This window comes from Scyliorhinus torazame, chromosome 30 (genome assembly GCF_047496885.1).
Source record: "Scyliorhinus torazame isolate Kashiwa2021f chromosome 30, sScyTor2.1, whole genome shotgun sequence".
NCBI classification, from domain to species: Eukaryota; Metazoa; Chordata; class Chondrichthyes; order Carcharhiniformes; family Scyliorhinidae; genus Scyliorhinus; species Scyliorhinus torazame.
In genome coordinates this window covers 29,780,926-29,794,904 of record NC_092736.1, presented here as the reverse complement: position 1 = coordinate 29,794,904, position 13,979 = coordinate 29,780,926, and the positions used below count along the sequence as shown (strand labels likewise).

Sequence of the window (13,979 nt, the reverse complement as noted above, 5' to 3'; positions counted from 1 at the left end):
CAGAAGTCTGAGAACACGCATGAACAGATTCAAAAACAGCTTCTTCCCCGCTGTTACCAGACTCCTAAGCGACCCTCTTATGGACTGACCTGTTAATACTGTATGCTCCTGTATGCTTCACCCGATGCTGGTGTCTATGTATTTACGTTGCCCTATTATGTTGCCCTATTATGTATTTTCTTTTTATTGTATTTTCTTCTCATGGACTTAATGATCCATTGAGCTGCTCGCAGAAAAATACTTTTCACTGTACCTCGGTACACATGACAATAAACAAATCCAATCCAATCCAGTCCTTATTCTCGAAATGGTAGCAGCCATTATCTTTCCATAAGAAAGGAATGGATCCTCTAAATGGAGCAAGAACCTCAACCTGAGGCTCCTATCTGCTGACACCTGATCACAGGGGCTGCCTCCGTTCTAACTTTCTTTATCGGCGACCTGTTACTGTCCCATTTCTAAAATAGAACAAGTACAACACAGGTCATCTGTTTATCTGGCCCCCCTTGTTCCGCACTGTAACCAATCACTGTTTGTCGATGTACCATTTGTTTCTTTTTGTCTACTGTGTACGTACTGCGTACGTTCCCTCGGCCGCAGAAAAATACTTTTCACTGTACTTCGGTACGTGTGACAATAAATCAAATCAAATCAAAAATCGCTCTCCCTCATGGAGAGACCCATTTAAAACTCCTTCGCTGCACCACTGCTCCGTTACTGAAATCTTCTTGTGTAGGCTCCAAAACAAAGTGTTAAAGAGAGGGTCTACTTTATCCCTAATTCACTGATGTTTCCCTGACAGTTGTGCTCCCTTGCACATGTTATGGTATCATGTGTCGCCTGTTTGGATGAGCTTACGGTTTTTCCTCCCATTCTGGAGGTGACCCATCGCTATAATCAAAAGCACAGCTAGAACAGATGTCATCACATTCAATTCCTGTCAAACAGTGCGTGCTTAATGCTCCTATAAATAGGCCTGATGTGCTTTTTGCATGACCCACGAGCCCAACCCGGGACACAAACTTGCATGAGGTCACCCCAGACGAAGAAGGTGCTTACCTCAGAGAGAGCTTGCTGAGACAGCTGCTGGGCTGGCGAGACTGCTTCCGTGCCCTCTGCGAGGTCCGCTGGTGGAGGTGAAGCCTTGGTTTTTTCCTCTGGCAGGACATCCGCCAGCAAGCGCACGAGCCACGGAGCCGGTTGTGGCGCCGTATCCAAAACACAGAGAGGATTGTTAACATCCTCTTGAACCCCTTTACCAGGCACGTCCATGGACGGTAAGCCACACTCTAAAGATTCATTCCTCTTTTCGGGCCCTCTTACCCCAGAAGTCTGCTGAACACTGTCGGACGTGTCATTGTCAAATGTGCCTACATTTTGAATATCTGAATGGACCCCGGGCATTGCGATGTCCATCTCAGGCTTGGGCCTTCCTGCATTTTGCAGATCCTCCGATGCTTGGCCTCGCTTCTGGTCACATCCTGGCATCGCATCCATCAAGTATGGCACATGAATGCTCTCAGATGAAGGTTCCTCCTGTTGGCCAGCATGGTCCTGGGAGCTAGCCTGCTCGCTAGTCTGCGTGACCTGAGGTAACTGCGGCAGCCTGTGCATCCCAGGTTCCTGAATAATTTCAAAGAACATATCTTTCACAGAAAAATACGCATCCTTGCCAGGCGCTTGGAGACTGGAATATACTGGCTCTTGATCTGACTTTGCGCCAATCGTCAACTTAGCCTCTTCAGGATCTGTGACCTTGGGGGGCTGGCACTGTAGTGGCGTTAGGTCTTTTTGTTTCCCTGGAAACGCAGCTTTTGGACTCAAAGGTGCTGATGAATGTTGCCTCCGTCCTGATGTTGCTGATGACACCTGCTCATCAATCTCCATGTAATCCCCAGTCCTAACAGATTGAGGATCGCCGCATTTTGCCTCTCCCTTCATAGTATCTGGGAGGGGCTGCAATAAAGTGCCAGGGTCCTTGTTCCTATCAATCCCGTTTAGCGCACTTTCATCGCCCTGGAAGCCTTCCTCAGCTTTTCCCGCCAATAGTTCGCCCTCTTCTTTTGAAAGCTTTCGTTTCTTCTTGCTCGCTGCAAACTCCTTGCCGGTGGGTTGCGACTTAGTAAGCTCAGTTGTTTCGTAGAGATAATTGATGAACGAAATGCCATTTTCCACCAGGCCCTCCAGTGAATTATTCACCGGCGGCTTTCCGCCTTTAACTGCGGCAGTTTGGGTCCCCTGGGGACCCGTCAAGTAGCCATTTTGAACCTCAGTTGCTGAAGCATTCGTTGTGCTTGGTGTGATGGCCATGTTCTTGCGTGGCACTGCCTCAAGATCAGGGATGCGCGCTTTGACCACATCGTCTCTACTGGTTAAAGAGTCGGGTGGTGAGTTGGCATTGGCCTCGCTATGTGACTTGCGTTTCCGCTGGGCCCTCTCTGGACTGATCGCCCTCAGGAAGTCTTGGCGTCGGGCGTTGGCCGTGTGCACCATGTTCTCCTTTCCCCTAATCCGAGTCTCCTCCAACTCGCGCCTTTTGGTGTGCGCTTTCTGCTTGAGCCTGGCAAACCATCGCTGGTGAATCTTGTATTCGTTCATGGTGCCAACCTCCAGGACGCCAGAGCAGGACACAATCCCTTTGTTATTCCTGGCGGAAGCTTGGTAAATGGCCGCATCGTCCTCTGTACACCTGTTGGCACAAACGTTTCCTGGTTACAAGCCTAATCTCTGAAGTCAGTCAAGAAAACATTGAGTGCACTGAGATACGGACATTGAAATGTACACTGATGTGGGAAAAGTATCAAATAATGTGGGGACTGGGGATAGTCACTCCGGTAGACGGGTCAATGAAGAAACATAGGGACCACCCTCAAGCACCTGGAGCCTCTTCTGACAGTCAATTGAAATGAAATGGAATGAAATGAAAATCGCTTATTGTCACAAGTAGGCTTCAAATGAAGTTACTGTGAAAAGCCCCTCGTCGCCACATTCCGGCGCCTGTTCAGGGAGGCTGGTACGGGAATTGAACCGTGCTGCTGGCCTGCTTGGAGTGCTTTAAAAGCCAGCGATTTAGCCCAGTGTGCTAAACCAGCCCCAATTCGGTCATATATTGTAAGTCCATCCATTTGCCTTTGTTTGTTATTACACTTGAAAGTGTCATTTTCCCCACACCCTCAACAACCTTTCGAGGAAAAGTATTCCAGATTTTCACTATTTTCTGTGCTTCCCTGTATCATCTCACTCTTGCGTTAAGGTGGTGTGATTATCCCTAATAGAGGAAGTCGTTTTTCCCTTTCTAATCCTCGAATCACCTTAAACACCTCGAGTAGATCAACCTTTCATCTTCTATATTGAGGGGAATTCACGCCTAGCCTCTGCAATATGCCCTTTTCGCCCTGGTATCATTCTGCTGATTTTGGATTGTGCGGCCAATATACTCTTCCGAGGGTACGGTGGCCAGCACTGAACATAATACTCTCAATAGCTCTAATCCAGGAGGCTGCGTGAGATCTGAGTTGTAGCCACTTGCGTTGTTGTCATAACCCCTCCTCCGAAGACCAGGGAGAAATAATACTCGATCTCCCGGTGGGACTCGTGGGGTACGAGCTTCCCAGGAGGTCACCCACCTGGGGCTCGTTATGAGCAAGGTAAAAAAGCAGGCCCAACTCAGGGCCTGGTGAGCAAGTCCTCCCAGCAAGGCTCACACTGGGTGTATTACGCAGACTATTGTACATATGTAAAGAAATTAACCTTTGTTAACAACAGCTTCCTTCTGAGTTATTATAATTGTTATCTTCATGATTAATGTAAGACTGGGGGGTTGCCTAATAAAGACGTTAAGGTATCAAAATAACTTGTTGGGCAGACACTTCCATTCACACTTGGAATACTGAGCAGAGTTCTGGCCTCCAATTAACGTTCATTGGAGAAGGGAGATTTACAAGGTTGACACCAGAACTGAGGGGTTCGAATTATAGGGAAAGTCTGAACAGGCTGAAGGTCTTTTCTCTAAAGAAGAGGCCTTAAATCTAAGACAGTCACCAATAAACCCAATAAGCAATTCAGGAGAAGCTTCTTTACCCCATGAGTGCTTAGAACTTGGAACCCCAAGTTCACCTCAGTTGAATCACCGGCACGGTGGCACAGTGGTTAGCACTGCTGCCTCACAGCACCAGGGACCCAGGTTCGATTCCCGCCTCGGGTCACTGTCCGTGTGGAGTTTGCGTTTACTCCCCGCGTCTGCGTGGGTTTCCTCCGGGTGCTCCGGTTTCCTCCTGCAGTCCAAAGATGTGCAGGTTAGCTGGATTGGCCATGATAAATTGCCCCTTAGTGTCCAAGGATGTGCAGGTTAGGTGGATTGGCCTTGCTAAAATTGCCCCTTAGTGTCCAAGGATGTGCAGGTTAGGTGGATTGGCCTTGCTAAAATTGCCCCTTAGTGTCCAAGGATGTGCAGGTTAGCTGGATTGGCCATGATATATTGTCCCTTAGTGCCCAAGGATGTGCAGGTTAGGTGGATTGGCCATGATATATTGCCCCTTACTGTCCAAGGATGTGCAGGTTAGTTGGATTGGCCGTGATATATTGCCCCTTAGTGTCCAAGGATGTGCAGGTTAGGTGGATTGGCTGTGCTAAAATGGCCACTTAATGTGCAGGTTGGGTGGGGTTACGGGGTTACAGGGTTAGGGGAGGGAGGGAGGGGCCTACGTAGGATGCTCCTTCAGAGGGTCAGTGCAGACTCAATGGGCCGAATGGCCTCCTTCTGCACTGTTTGGATTCTATGTACTGGCTAAAAAAAGTTCTCCAGAATGCAATTGAAGAATTTCCCTCCCTGCCTAGCTTGCACACCAGAACTATCCCTGTTAATATTTGGGTTGTTAAAACCGCCGACTATTTCTGCCTTATTATTCCGACACATTTCTGAAATTTGATTCCACATTTGATCCTCCGTCTCTCGCTGACCATTTGGGGCCACACACTCAACAATGTGTTTTTTGCTTCTACCCATATGGCCTCATTTCATACTCCTTCCAGGATATCTTCTCTCCTCACTACTATAATTGATTCCTTGATCAATATTGTGACCCCTCCTCCTCGTCTACCCCCCCCCTCTCTACCTCATCTGAAAACGCTATAACCAGAAATGTTGAGCTGCCAATCCGGCCCGTCTTTCAGCCACATTCCGGCCCTAGCTGGGATATCATACTCTCTATCTGTGCCCTCTGTGTCCTAAACTCATCTGTTTCACTCCTCAGGCTCCTTGCACTAAAATACATTCCATCCATCCTTGCTGGACTCTTTCTTTCTTATCTAGCCTATGTTCCCTCAGCCTCTCAGACTCGCTTAATGGCATTTCAACTTCTAATTCTATCTCATGTTTGAATCATTGTTACAGAGTGTTCTTAGAAGCCTTTCCCCTTTCTGAGCATGTGCGGGCTTCAGTCTGCACGAGAGTCCTGCAAGCCATTCCAGCGCTCCTGTTTCCTTTGTTTCTGTTAAACTTTGTTATTTAGTTCTATAATTAAGATCCATCTTTTAACAACGCATTCGGCTACCTTACTTGTGGGCTCAAGTTTACCTAGTTTACCTATCTTGCCACCCAGGTTGATAGGGTTGTGAAGAAGGCCTATGGAGTGTTGGCCTTTATTGGTAGAGGGATTGAGTCCCGGAGTCGGGAGGTCATGTTGCAGCTGTACAGAACTCTGGTACGGCCGCATTTGGAGTATTGCGTACAGTTCTGGTCACCGCATTATAGGAAGGACGTGGAGGCTTTGGAGCGGGTGCAGAGGAGATTTACCAGGATGTTGCCTGGTATGGAGGGAAAATCTTATGAGGAAAGGCTGATGGACTTGAGGTTGTTTTCGTTGGAGAGAAGAAGGTTAAGAGGAGACTTAATAGAGGCATACAAAATGATCAGGGGGTTGGATAGGGTGGACAGTGAGAGCCTTCTCCCGCGGATGGAAATGGCTGGCACGAGGGGACATAGCTTTAAACTAAGGGGTAATAGATATAGGACAGAGGTCAGAGGTAGGTTCTTTACGCAAAGAGTAGTGAGGCCGTGGAATGCCCTACCTGCTACAGTAGTGAACTCGCCAACATTGAGGGCATTTAAAAGTTTATTGGATAAACATATGGATGATAATGGCATAGTGTAGGTTAGATGGCTTTTGTTTCAGTGCAACATCGAGGGCCGAAGGGCCTGTACTGCGCTGTATCGTTCTATGTTCTATGTTCTATGTACATGATTCGGGAATGCAGCCTGGGTGCTGTCAGGAGCTTTAGCTGTCAGTCACCCTCGCTGTGGTATGTTTGATGGGCAGTGAAGTAGAAGTTTGACTCTGTGAGATCCCTAATCACCTCAGAGCACGGGACAAAGAGGGCTTTGCTCGGTCTCATCAATGCTGTATCTAATCTGGGACTGTGTGGGCATCCTTGGTGGAGGAAACTTGTGGTTCAAAGCATTTTCCTATTGATTTTTGAACACCGAGAGCAGCATATATTTTCTGAAGACATTTACACTGAGCTTTCAGCAGTGAGAGTCCAATGTTGGTATCTGTTTCGAGATTAGTTCAGCTTCGACTTCTGGAGTTTGGTGGGGGTTGTTGGGCGGAGGAAGCAGAGGACAGAGTGCCCGACCTACCCAGTGGATTGGCTAGTTGGAGCTGGGAAATCCAGAGGGACCTAATCCATGCTATCCCTCCATGGGACAAAGTAAAAGGATAAATCTCCAACTGCACGCAATGCTCGAACTGACTCAGAGGGTGTTTGGGGTGGTGCAGAGTGGGGTTAACTGTACTTTAAACAGTTCCATCTCCTATCACAGGGACGCATACATAGGAACAGGAGGAGGCCATTCAGCCCATCGAGCCTGCTCCGCCATTCAATACTGATTGGACACTTCACTGCCTTTTGCATCCACTATTCCCATAACTCTTTCAGGTAGTGTCAATCAGAAATCTGTCAATCTCTGCTTCAAATATACTCAGTGACTGAGCTTCCACAGCCTCTGGGATAGAGAAATCCAAACATTTACCACCCTCTGTGTAAAGAAATTTCTCCTCATCTCATTGTACCCCATTTCTAGACTCCCTGACCAAAGGAAACATCTAACCTGTACCTACCCTGTCTACTCCTTTAAGTATCTTGTAGGTTTCAATGAGATCACCTCTCATTCCTCGAAACACTGGAGAACACAAACTCAGTTTGCCCAGTCTCTCTGCATAAGACAGTCCCGCCTTAACCGTTTCATGGGAATGTCACTTTAAGAAATGTTTGTCTTCTCAAGTGGCTGCAGTGATGTCATTGTGTGGGTGGAGCTGGGTTCTGGCTCGGCTTTTTACTTTCGTTTTGAGCTGGAAGCTGTTTTTGGCTCTGAGTTTTAGTTTCGTTTTCGGTTGGAGAGCTGCATTCAAACCAAGGTGTATTTTGGTCTCGCTCTCTGAATGTTAAAGAATGTCTCCAGATCACTTGATGATTTCAAAGTAATACCTGTTTCTGTAAGGAAGACAAACCTGCTGTCTTTGTTAAAAAGGGTCTTTGGCTTATGGATGTTGTTAGGAAAGTTACTAAGGGTTACCTCTAGAGTATTGTATCTATGGGGATTATCAGTGTTGATAGTTGATAAGATGTTTACTGTGTGTTTATAAAATGCTAACTGGATTCACAGAATAAACATTGTTTTTGTTTTAAAATACTTTAGATCTCTGTTACATCACACTTGTAATGTGGGCCCTTGTGCTCCCCATAACCAAAATGTATTAAAAGTTGTGGGTCAGGTGAACTCCATGATATACTTTGATGTTCTCTAAACCCTGGCACATAATACCCAGAACAAGTCTGGTGAAACTTTGTTGTACTCCCTCTATGGCAATAATATCCTGTCTAAGGGAAGGGACCAAAACTGTGCACAGTACTCCATGTACGGTCTAACCAAGCTTCTATACAATTGAAGCAAGAACTCACTACTCCTGTACTCAAATCCTCTTGTGATAAAGTTGCTTTGTTCTTTTAGAGTTTTGGCCAAGGGTGGTATCATGACCGGTGCAGGCTTGGCGGGCCGAAGGGCATGTTCCTGTGCTGTATTGTTCTTTGTTATTTATAAAGGCTAACATTCCATTAGCCTTCCTAATTGCGTGCTGCACCTGCATGTTTGCCATCAGTGACTTATGGACAAAGACATCCAGGTCCCTTTGTACATCTACATTTTCTAATTTCTTACCATTTAAGAAATACTCTGCACTTCTGTTTCTTCTATCAAAGTGGATCACCTCACATCTTTCCACATTATATTCCATCTGCCATGTTCTTGTCCACTCACACAAATCTTCCTGTAGTTGCTTTACATCTTCCTCTCAACACACTTTCTTGTCTAGCTTTGTACATGCGCGAACTTGGAAATATCACATTTGGTCCCCACATTCAAATTATACATCTGTAGTTTGGCTCCTCTTCAAAACTTCCACACATCTTCCTTTTCCATTCTAAAAATGTATTGTTTCTGGGAACGTGGGCTTCGCTGGCAAGGCCAGTACTTGTTGCCCATCCCTAAGTGACCATGAACTGAGGGGCTTGCTGGGCCAGTTCAGAAGGCAGTTCGGAAACAACCACATTGCTGTGGGTCAGGAGTCACCTGTAGGCCAGACCAGGTAAGGATGGCAGATTTCCTTCCCGAATGTGATGAGGTCTATGCCACAATTGGTCATCGTGGTCATCATCACTGAGGCTAGCTTTCAATCCCGTTGTGGGGTTTGCTGGTCCAGTGACGTTACCAAACACCTCCGCTGCTGTCCGCTACTTACTTGTACAGGTGAAGTGAGTGCTTCTTTCCGTGGCGGAAAATTTGATACTTGGGAAGGCCGCAGTATCGGTCCATCTCCTTGTCATCTTTGTACCACGTGATCTCTGGCGCTGGGTGACCTAGCAACGGAATGCATTGAAGTTAATCCCCATGCCACATAAACATATCCCAAGACATGTGTCCCAACCTATGTTACACCATGGTGAAGAAAATAAACAGGCCCCAAAATACCCGGGGCCATGTGTTCTCGATCACTGGAGCCCTTCACAACCTCAGGGTATCCCAAAGTGCTTTAAAAACTTTTGAAATGTACTCATTGTTGTGATGTAGAAATGATGCACAGCAAGATCCCACGCACAACAATAAGCAGATTATCTCTGGGGGAGTTTTAAGGCATCGGTTGAGAGTTAAGCGTTCGGCAGGATGGTGGCACAGTGGTTAGCACTGCTGCCTCACAGCACCAAGTACCGGGGTTCGATTCCCGGCGTGTGTCACTGTCTGTGTGGAGTCTGCACTTTCTCCCCGTGTCTGCGTGGGTTTCCTCCGGGGGCTCCGGTTTCCTCCCACAGGCCAAAGATGTGCAGGTTAGGTGGATGGGCCACGCTAAATTGCCCCTCAGTGTTCAATGGTGAGCAGGTTAGGTGGGGTTACAGGGATAGGGCGGGGGGGAGTGGGCCAAGGTAGGGTGCTCTTTCTGAGGTCTGGTGGCGACTCAATGGGCCGAATGGCCTCCTTCTGCGTGATAGTTTCTAATTCTGGCAAGCTAATAGGGCTAAAGGTAGACAAGTCTCCTGGCCCTGATGGAATGCATCCCAGAGTGTTAAAAGAGATGGCTAGGGAAATTGCAAACGCACTAGTGATAATTTACCAAAATTCACTAGACTCTGGAGTGGTCCCAGCGGATTGGAAATTAGCAAACGTGACACCACTGTTTAAAAAAGGAGGTAGGCAGAAAGCGGGTAATTATAGGCCAGTTAGCTTAACTTCGGTAGTAGGGATGATGCTGGAATCTATCATCAAGGAAGAAATAGCGAGGCATCTGGATAGAAATTGTGCCATTGGGCAGACGCAGCATGAGTTCATAAAGGGCAGGTCATGCTTAACTAATTTAGTGGAATTTTTTGAGGGCATTACCAGTGCGGTAGATAGCGGGGAGCCAATGGATGTGGTATATCTGGATTTCCAGAAAGCTTTTGACAAGGTGCCACCGAAAAGGTTGCTCCATAAGATAAAGATGCATGGCATTAAGGGTAAAGTAGTAGCATGGATAGAGGATTGGTTAATTAATAGAAAGCAAAGAGTGGGGATTAATGGGTGTTTCTCTGGTTGGCAATCAGTAGCTAGTGGTGTCCCTCAGGGATCAGTGTTGGGCCCACAATTGTTCACAATTTACATCGATGATTTGGAGTTGGGGACCAAGTGCAATGTGTCCAAGTTTGCAGACGACACTAAGATGAGTGGTAAAGCAAAATGTGCAGAGGATACCGGAAGTCTGCAGAGGGATTTGGATAGGTTAAGTGAATGTGCTAGGGTCTGTTAGATGGAATACAATGTTGATAAATGTGAGGTTATCCATTTTGGTAGGAATAACAGCAAAAGGGATTATTATTTAAATGATAAAATATTAAAACATGCTGCTGTGCAGAGAGACCTGGGTGTGCTAGTGCATGAGTCGCAAAAAGTTGGTTTACAGGTGCAACAGGTGATTAAGAAGGCAAATGGAATTTTGTCTTTCATTGCTAGAGGGATGGAGTTTAAGACTAGGGAGGTTATGCTGCAATTGTATAAGGTGTTAGTGAGGCCACACCTGGAGTATTGTGTTCAGTTTTGGTCTCCTTACCTGAGAAAGGACATATTTGCGCTGGAGGGTGTGCAGAGGAGATTCACTAGGTTAATCCCAGAGCTGAAGGGGTTGGATTGCGAGAAGAGATTGAGTAGACTGGGACTGTATTTGTTGGAATTTAGAAGGATGCGGGGGGGGGATCTTATAGAAATGTATAAAATTATGAAGGGAATAGATAGGATAGATGCGGGCAGGTTGTTTCCACTGGTGGGTGAAAGCAGAACTAGGGGGCATAGCCTCAAAATAAGGGGAAATAGATTGAGGACTGAGTTTAGGAGGAACTTCTTCACCCAAAGGGTTGTGATTCTATGGAATTCCTTGCCCAGTGAAGCAGTTGAGGCTCCTTCACTAAATGTTTTTAAGATAAAGATAGATAGTTTTTTGAAGAATAAAGGGATTAAGGGTTATGGTGTTCGGGCCGGAAAGTGGAGCTGAGTCCAAAAAAGATCAGCCATGATCCCATTGAATGGTGGAGCAGGCTCGAGGGGCCAGATGGCCTACTCCTGCTCCTAGTTCTTATGTTCTTATGAACACCAAGAGAATTCAGGCGTTCTTCTCTTGAGATACCGCCGTGCGTGTCTGCTATCCACCTGACAGGACAGACGGGGGCTCGAAGGATGGAGACTGACAGTGCCGTGCACTCCCTCAGTGTCGCACTGGATTGCTGTGCTCAGGTGTTTGGAGTGGGCCTTCAACACGCCATACCCGACTGCGAGGCAGGAGTGTTAAACACTGAGCCACAGCTGACACTGATTACTGACGTTGTCCTATAGTTTATTGATCATTGAGCACCATTACCAGGGGAAAATATTAAAAGGGAACAGTCAACATCACAGGGCCTACCTGAGGGGGGAGGGGGAGGGACGGGGAAGACAGCCTGATTTTTAATTGGTTCATTTTGTTGGCTCCTCGGGCCCTCCGCCAGGCCTGATTTTCCTGTGCTCAGAGAGAGTTTCCCTCGTGCGTTTGACTTTGCGGGGGTCTGGTTTATCGCAGCGACAAGCACGTTTTCTCTCACGGGCACATTGCTGAAAGCTTCTCAAACTTGGTGGGGGAGGGGGCTACTGGCAAACATCCGAGAGCTACGGCAGGAGAACCTGGAGCCGGGAGCCTTCAATGTGGGGGATCATTCATGTGATCATGCAACGACCACTCGTTTCGGCTCAAATGTCTCTCCAGGTTTCGTCCCTGTGCATGCAGGTCATGTGGCGTGTTCCAAAAATAAAATATAAATAACGTTTTTGCCATTGTACAAGACTGTAAACTGAGACAGGAGCCATCACAGAGTCTCAAAAACAGGTCCAGTTGTTTTTCAGAGCTGCATTTTAATTTTCAATCTCAAATGTTGCTCTCAGACCTCTGGGGCTAACAGATAACAGTCCACCTTTCTGTCCATCCTCGAGCTCATTTGTTCCATTTGAAACATTGCCAACCCAGAATAATGGCTGTGTTTGAGACATCAACGTTCCAGAAGCGAACGTACAGCAGATCATTATTAAATCATTGCAATATAAATAGCCGTTTGGTCAATCATCTACTTAAGAGATCACATTGTACTCTGATAAATCTCACTATGTTATCTTGCACTGAATAAATGCACTACATCGTTAGGCCACGCATTGATCCTATGATTCATAGGTGTCAGCGTGGTGACTTCTCTCTTAGCTCTAAAGGCCAGAGGATTGGAGATTCCACATCAGAGATCATGTAATCCCTACAGTGCAGAAGGAAACCATTCAACCCATTGAGCTGCGCCAACCCTCTGAAAGAGCACCCTACCTAGGCCGAATCCCCCGCCTGTATACCTGTAACCCTATAACTCCACCTAACCTTTGGACATAAAGGGTCAATTTAGCATGGCCAATGCATTGATTCCAGCCTTGGTCTGTGTGGAGTTTGCACGTTCTCCCCATGTCTGCATGGGTTTCCTCTGGGTACTCCGGTTTCCTCCCACAGTCCAAAGAAAGTTCAGGTCAGATGGGGTTGTGGGCCTAAGTAGGATGGTTAACAAATTCAGGACACACTCTTCACGCCACCTCAAGCAAAAACACTACTCTACTTTCTTGAATCAATTAATATGATGTTGGTGACCCTTTCAAGAACACGAGAAATAGGAGTGGGAATAGACCAGATGGCCTGTCAAATCTGTGCTGCCATTCCTATTTATTCTTCTCACAGGATGTGGGTGTCTCTGGCTGGGCTAGCATTTAGTGCCCCCCCCCATAATTGCCCTCGAGGAGGTATTAATTATTTGCCTTCTTGGACCACTGCAATCTGCCTGGTTCAACTTCTCTGTCTCAGTTAGGTACAAACGAGTGGCGTGCAAGACTAATTTAGTGGGCAGTTAATTGCTATGGGTCTGAAATCACCTGTAGGCCGGACCAGGTAAAGTTGGCAGATTACCTCCCCTAACGAACACGAGTGAACAGATGGGATACTGGTTTCGTGGTCACCATTATTGAGGCTGGCATTCAATTCCAGATTCAATCATTAAATTAAAATTCCGTCAGCTGGGGATTGAACCCATGTCCCAGTGACATTTAACCTGACTCCTTAAGCATGGGACATTACCTTTACACCACCAACCACCCAGTTAGAGAAGGACATTTCTAACCCAGTCATAATTAATCATCTTTATTGTCACAAGTAGGCTTAGATTAACACTGCAATGAAGTTACTGTGAAAAGCCCCTAGTCGCCACACTCCGGCGCCTGTTCGGGTACACAGAGGGAGAATTCAGAATGTCCAATTCACCTAACAGCACGTCTTTCGGGACTTGTGGGAGGAAACCGGAGCACCCGGAGGAAACCCACGCAGACACGGGGAGAATGTACACTCATACCCCACAATGAGGACTATATAATGGTGAACTCCTGATGGTTTGCACAAACCCATCCCGAACACATGTGTCAACATATTCCCAGGACCTCCTTTGGAACTGATCCATCATGCCTATGCTGTGAAGTATTGTGAGACCCTGGTAACAGGTAAGATATTCCAAATTAGCTGCTATTTGGGGTATTTGTCATTCAACGCCAGTGAATTCGGTAGCAAAAAAATAGGTGTCATCTGAGAGTCCCTTTAAGAAAAGTGTGTTTTATGAAATGGCTGCAGTGATGTCATTGTGTGCGTGGAGCTGGAATGTGATTCTATCTTTTACTTGGAGCTAGAAGCTGCCGTGTGTCTTAGTTTTATTTTCAGTTGAAAGCTGTATTCAGACTACAAGGACGTTGGGGTTTCTCTCTCTCTGTATGTTAAAAAAGTGTTCAGATCACTTGATAATTTAAAAGTGATACCTGCTTTCTGTAGAGATTTCAAACCTGCTGTCTTTGACTTATGGAT

At 46.6% G+C, this 13,979-nt stretch overlaps 1 protein-coding gene across 1 annotated transcript in view; it reads right to left on the bottom strand.

Annotated features, from left to right (window-relative positions):
- The window catches only part of alpk3a (alpha-kinase 3a), a 100,314-nt gene that overhangs the window by 68,962 nt on the left and 17,373 nt on the right, over positions 1-13,979 (bottom strand). The window contains exons 4-5 of the mRNA XM_072493084.1: positions 8,796-8,913; positions 1,060-2,689 (exon numbers count right to left, since the gene is read on the bottom strand). Coding sequence (XP_072349185.1) covers positions 1,060-2,689; positions 8,796-8,913 — 1,748 coding nt within the window. The remainder of the gene's footprint in view (positions 1-1,059; positions 2,690-8,795; positions 8,914-13,979) is intronic.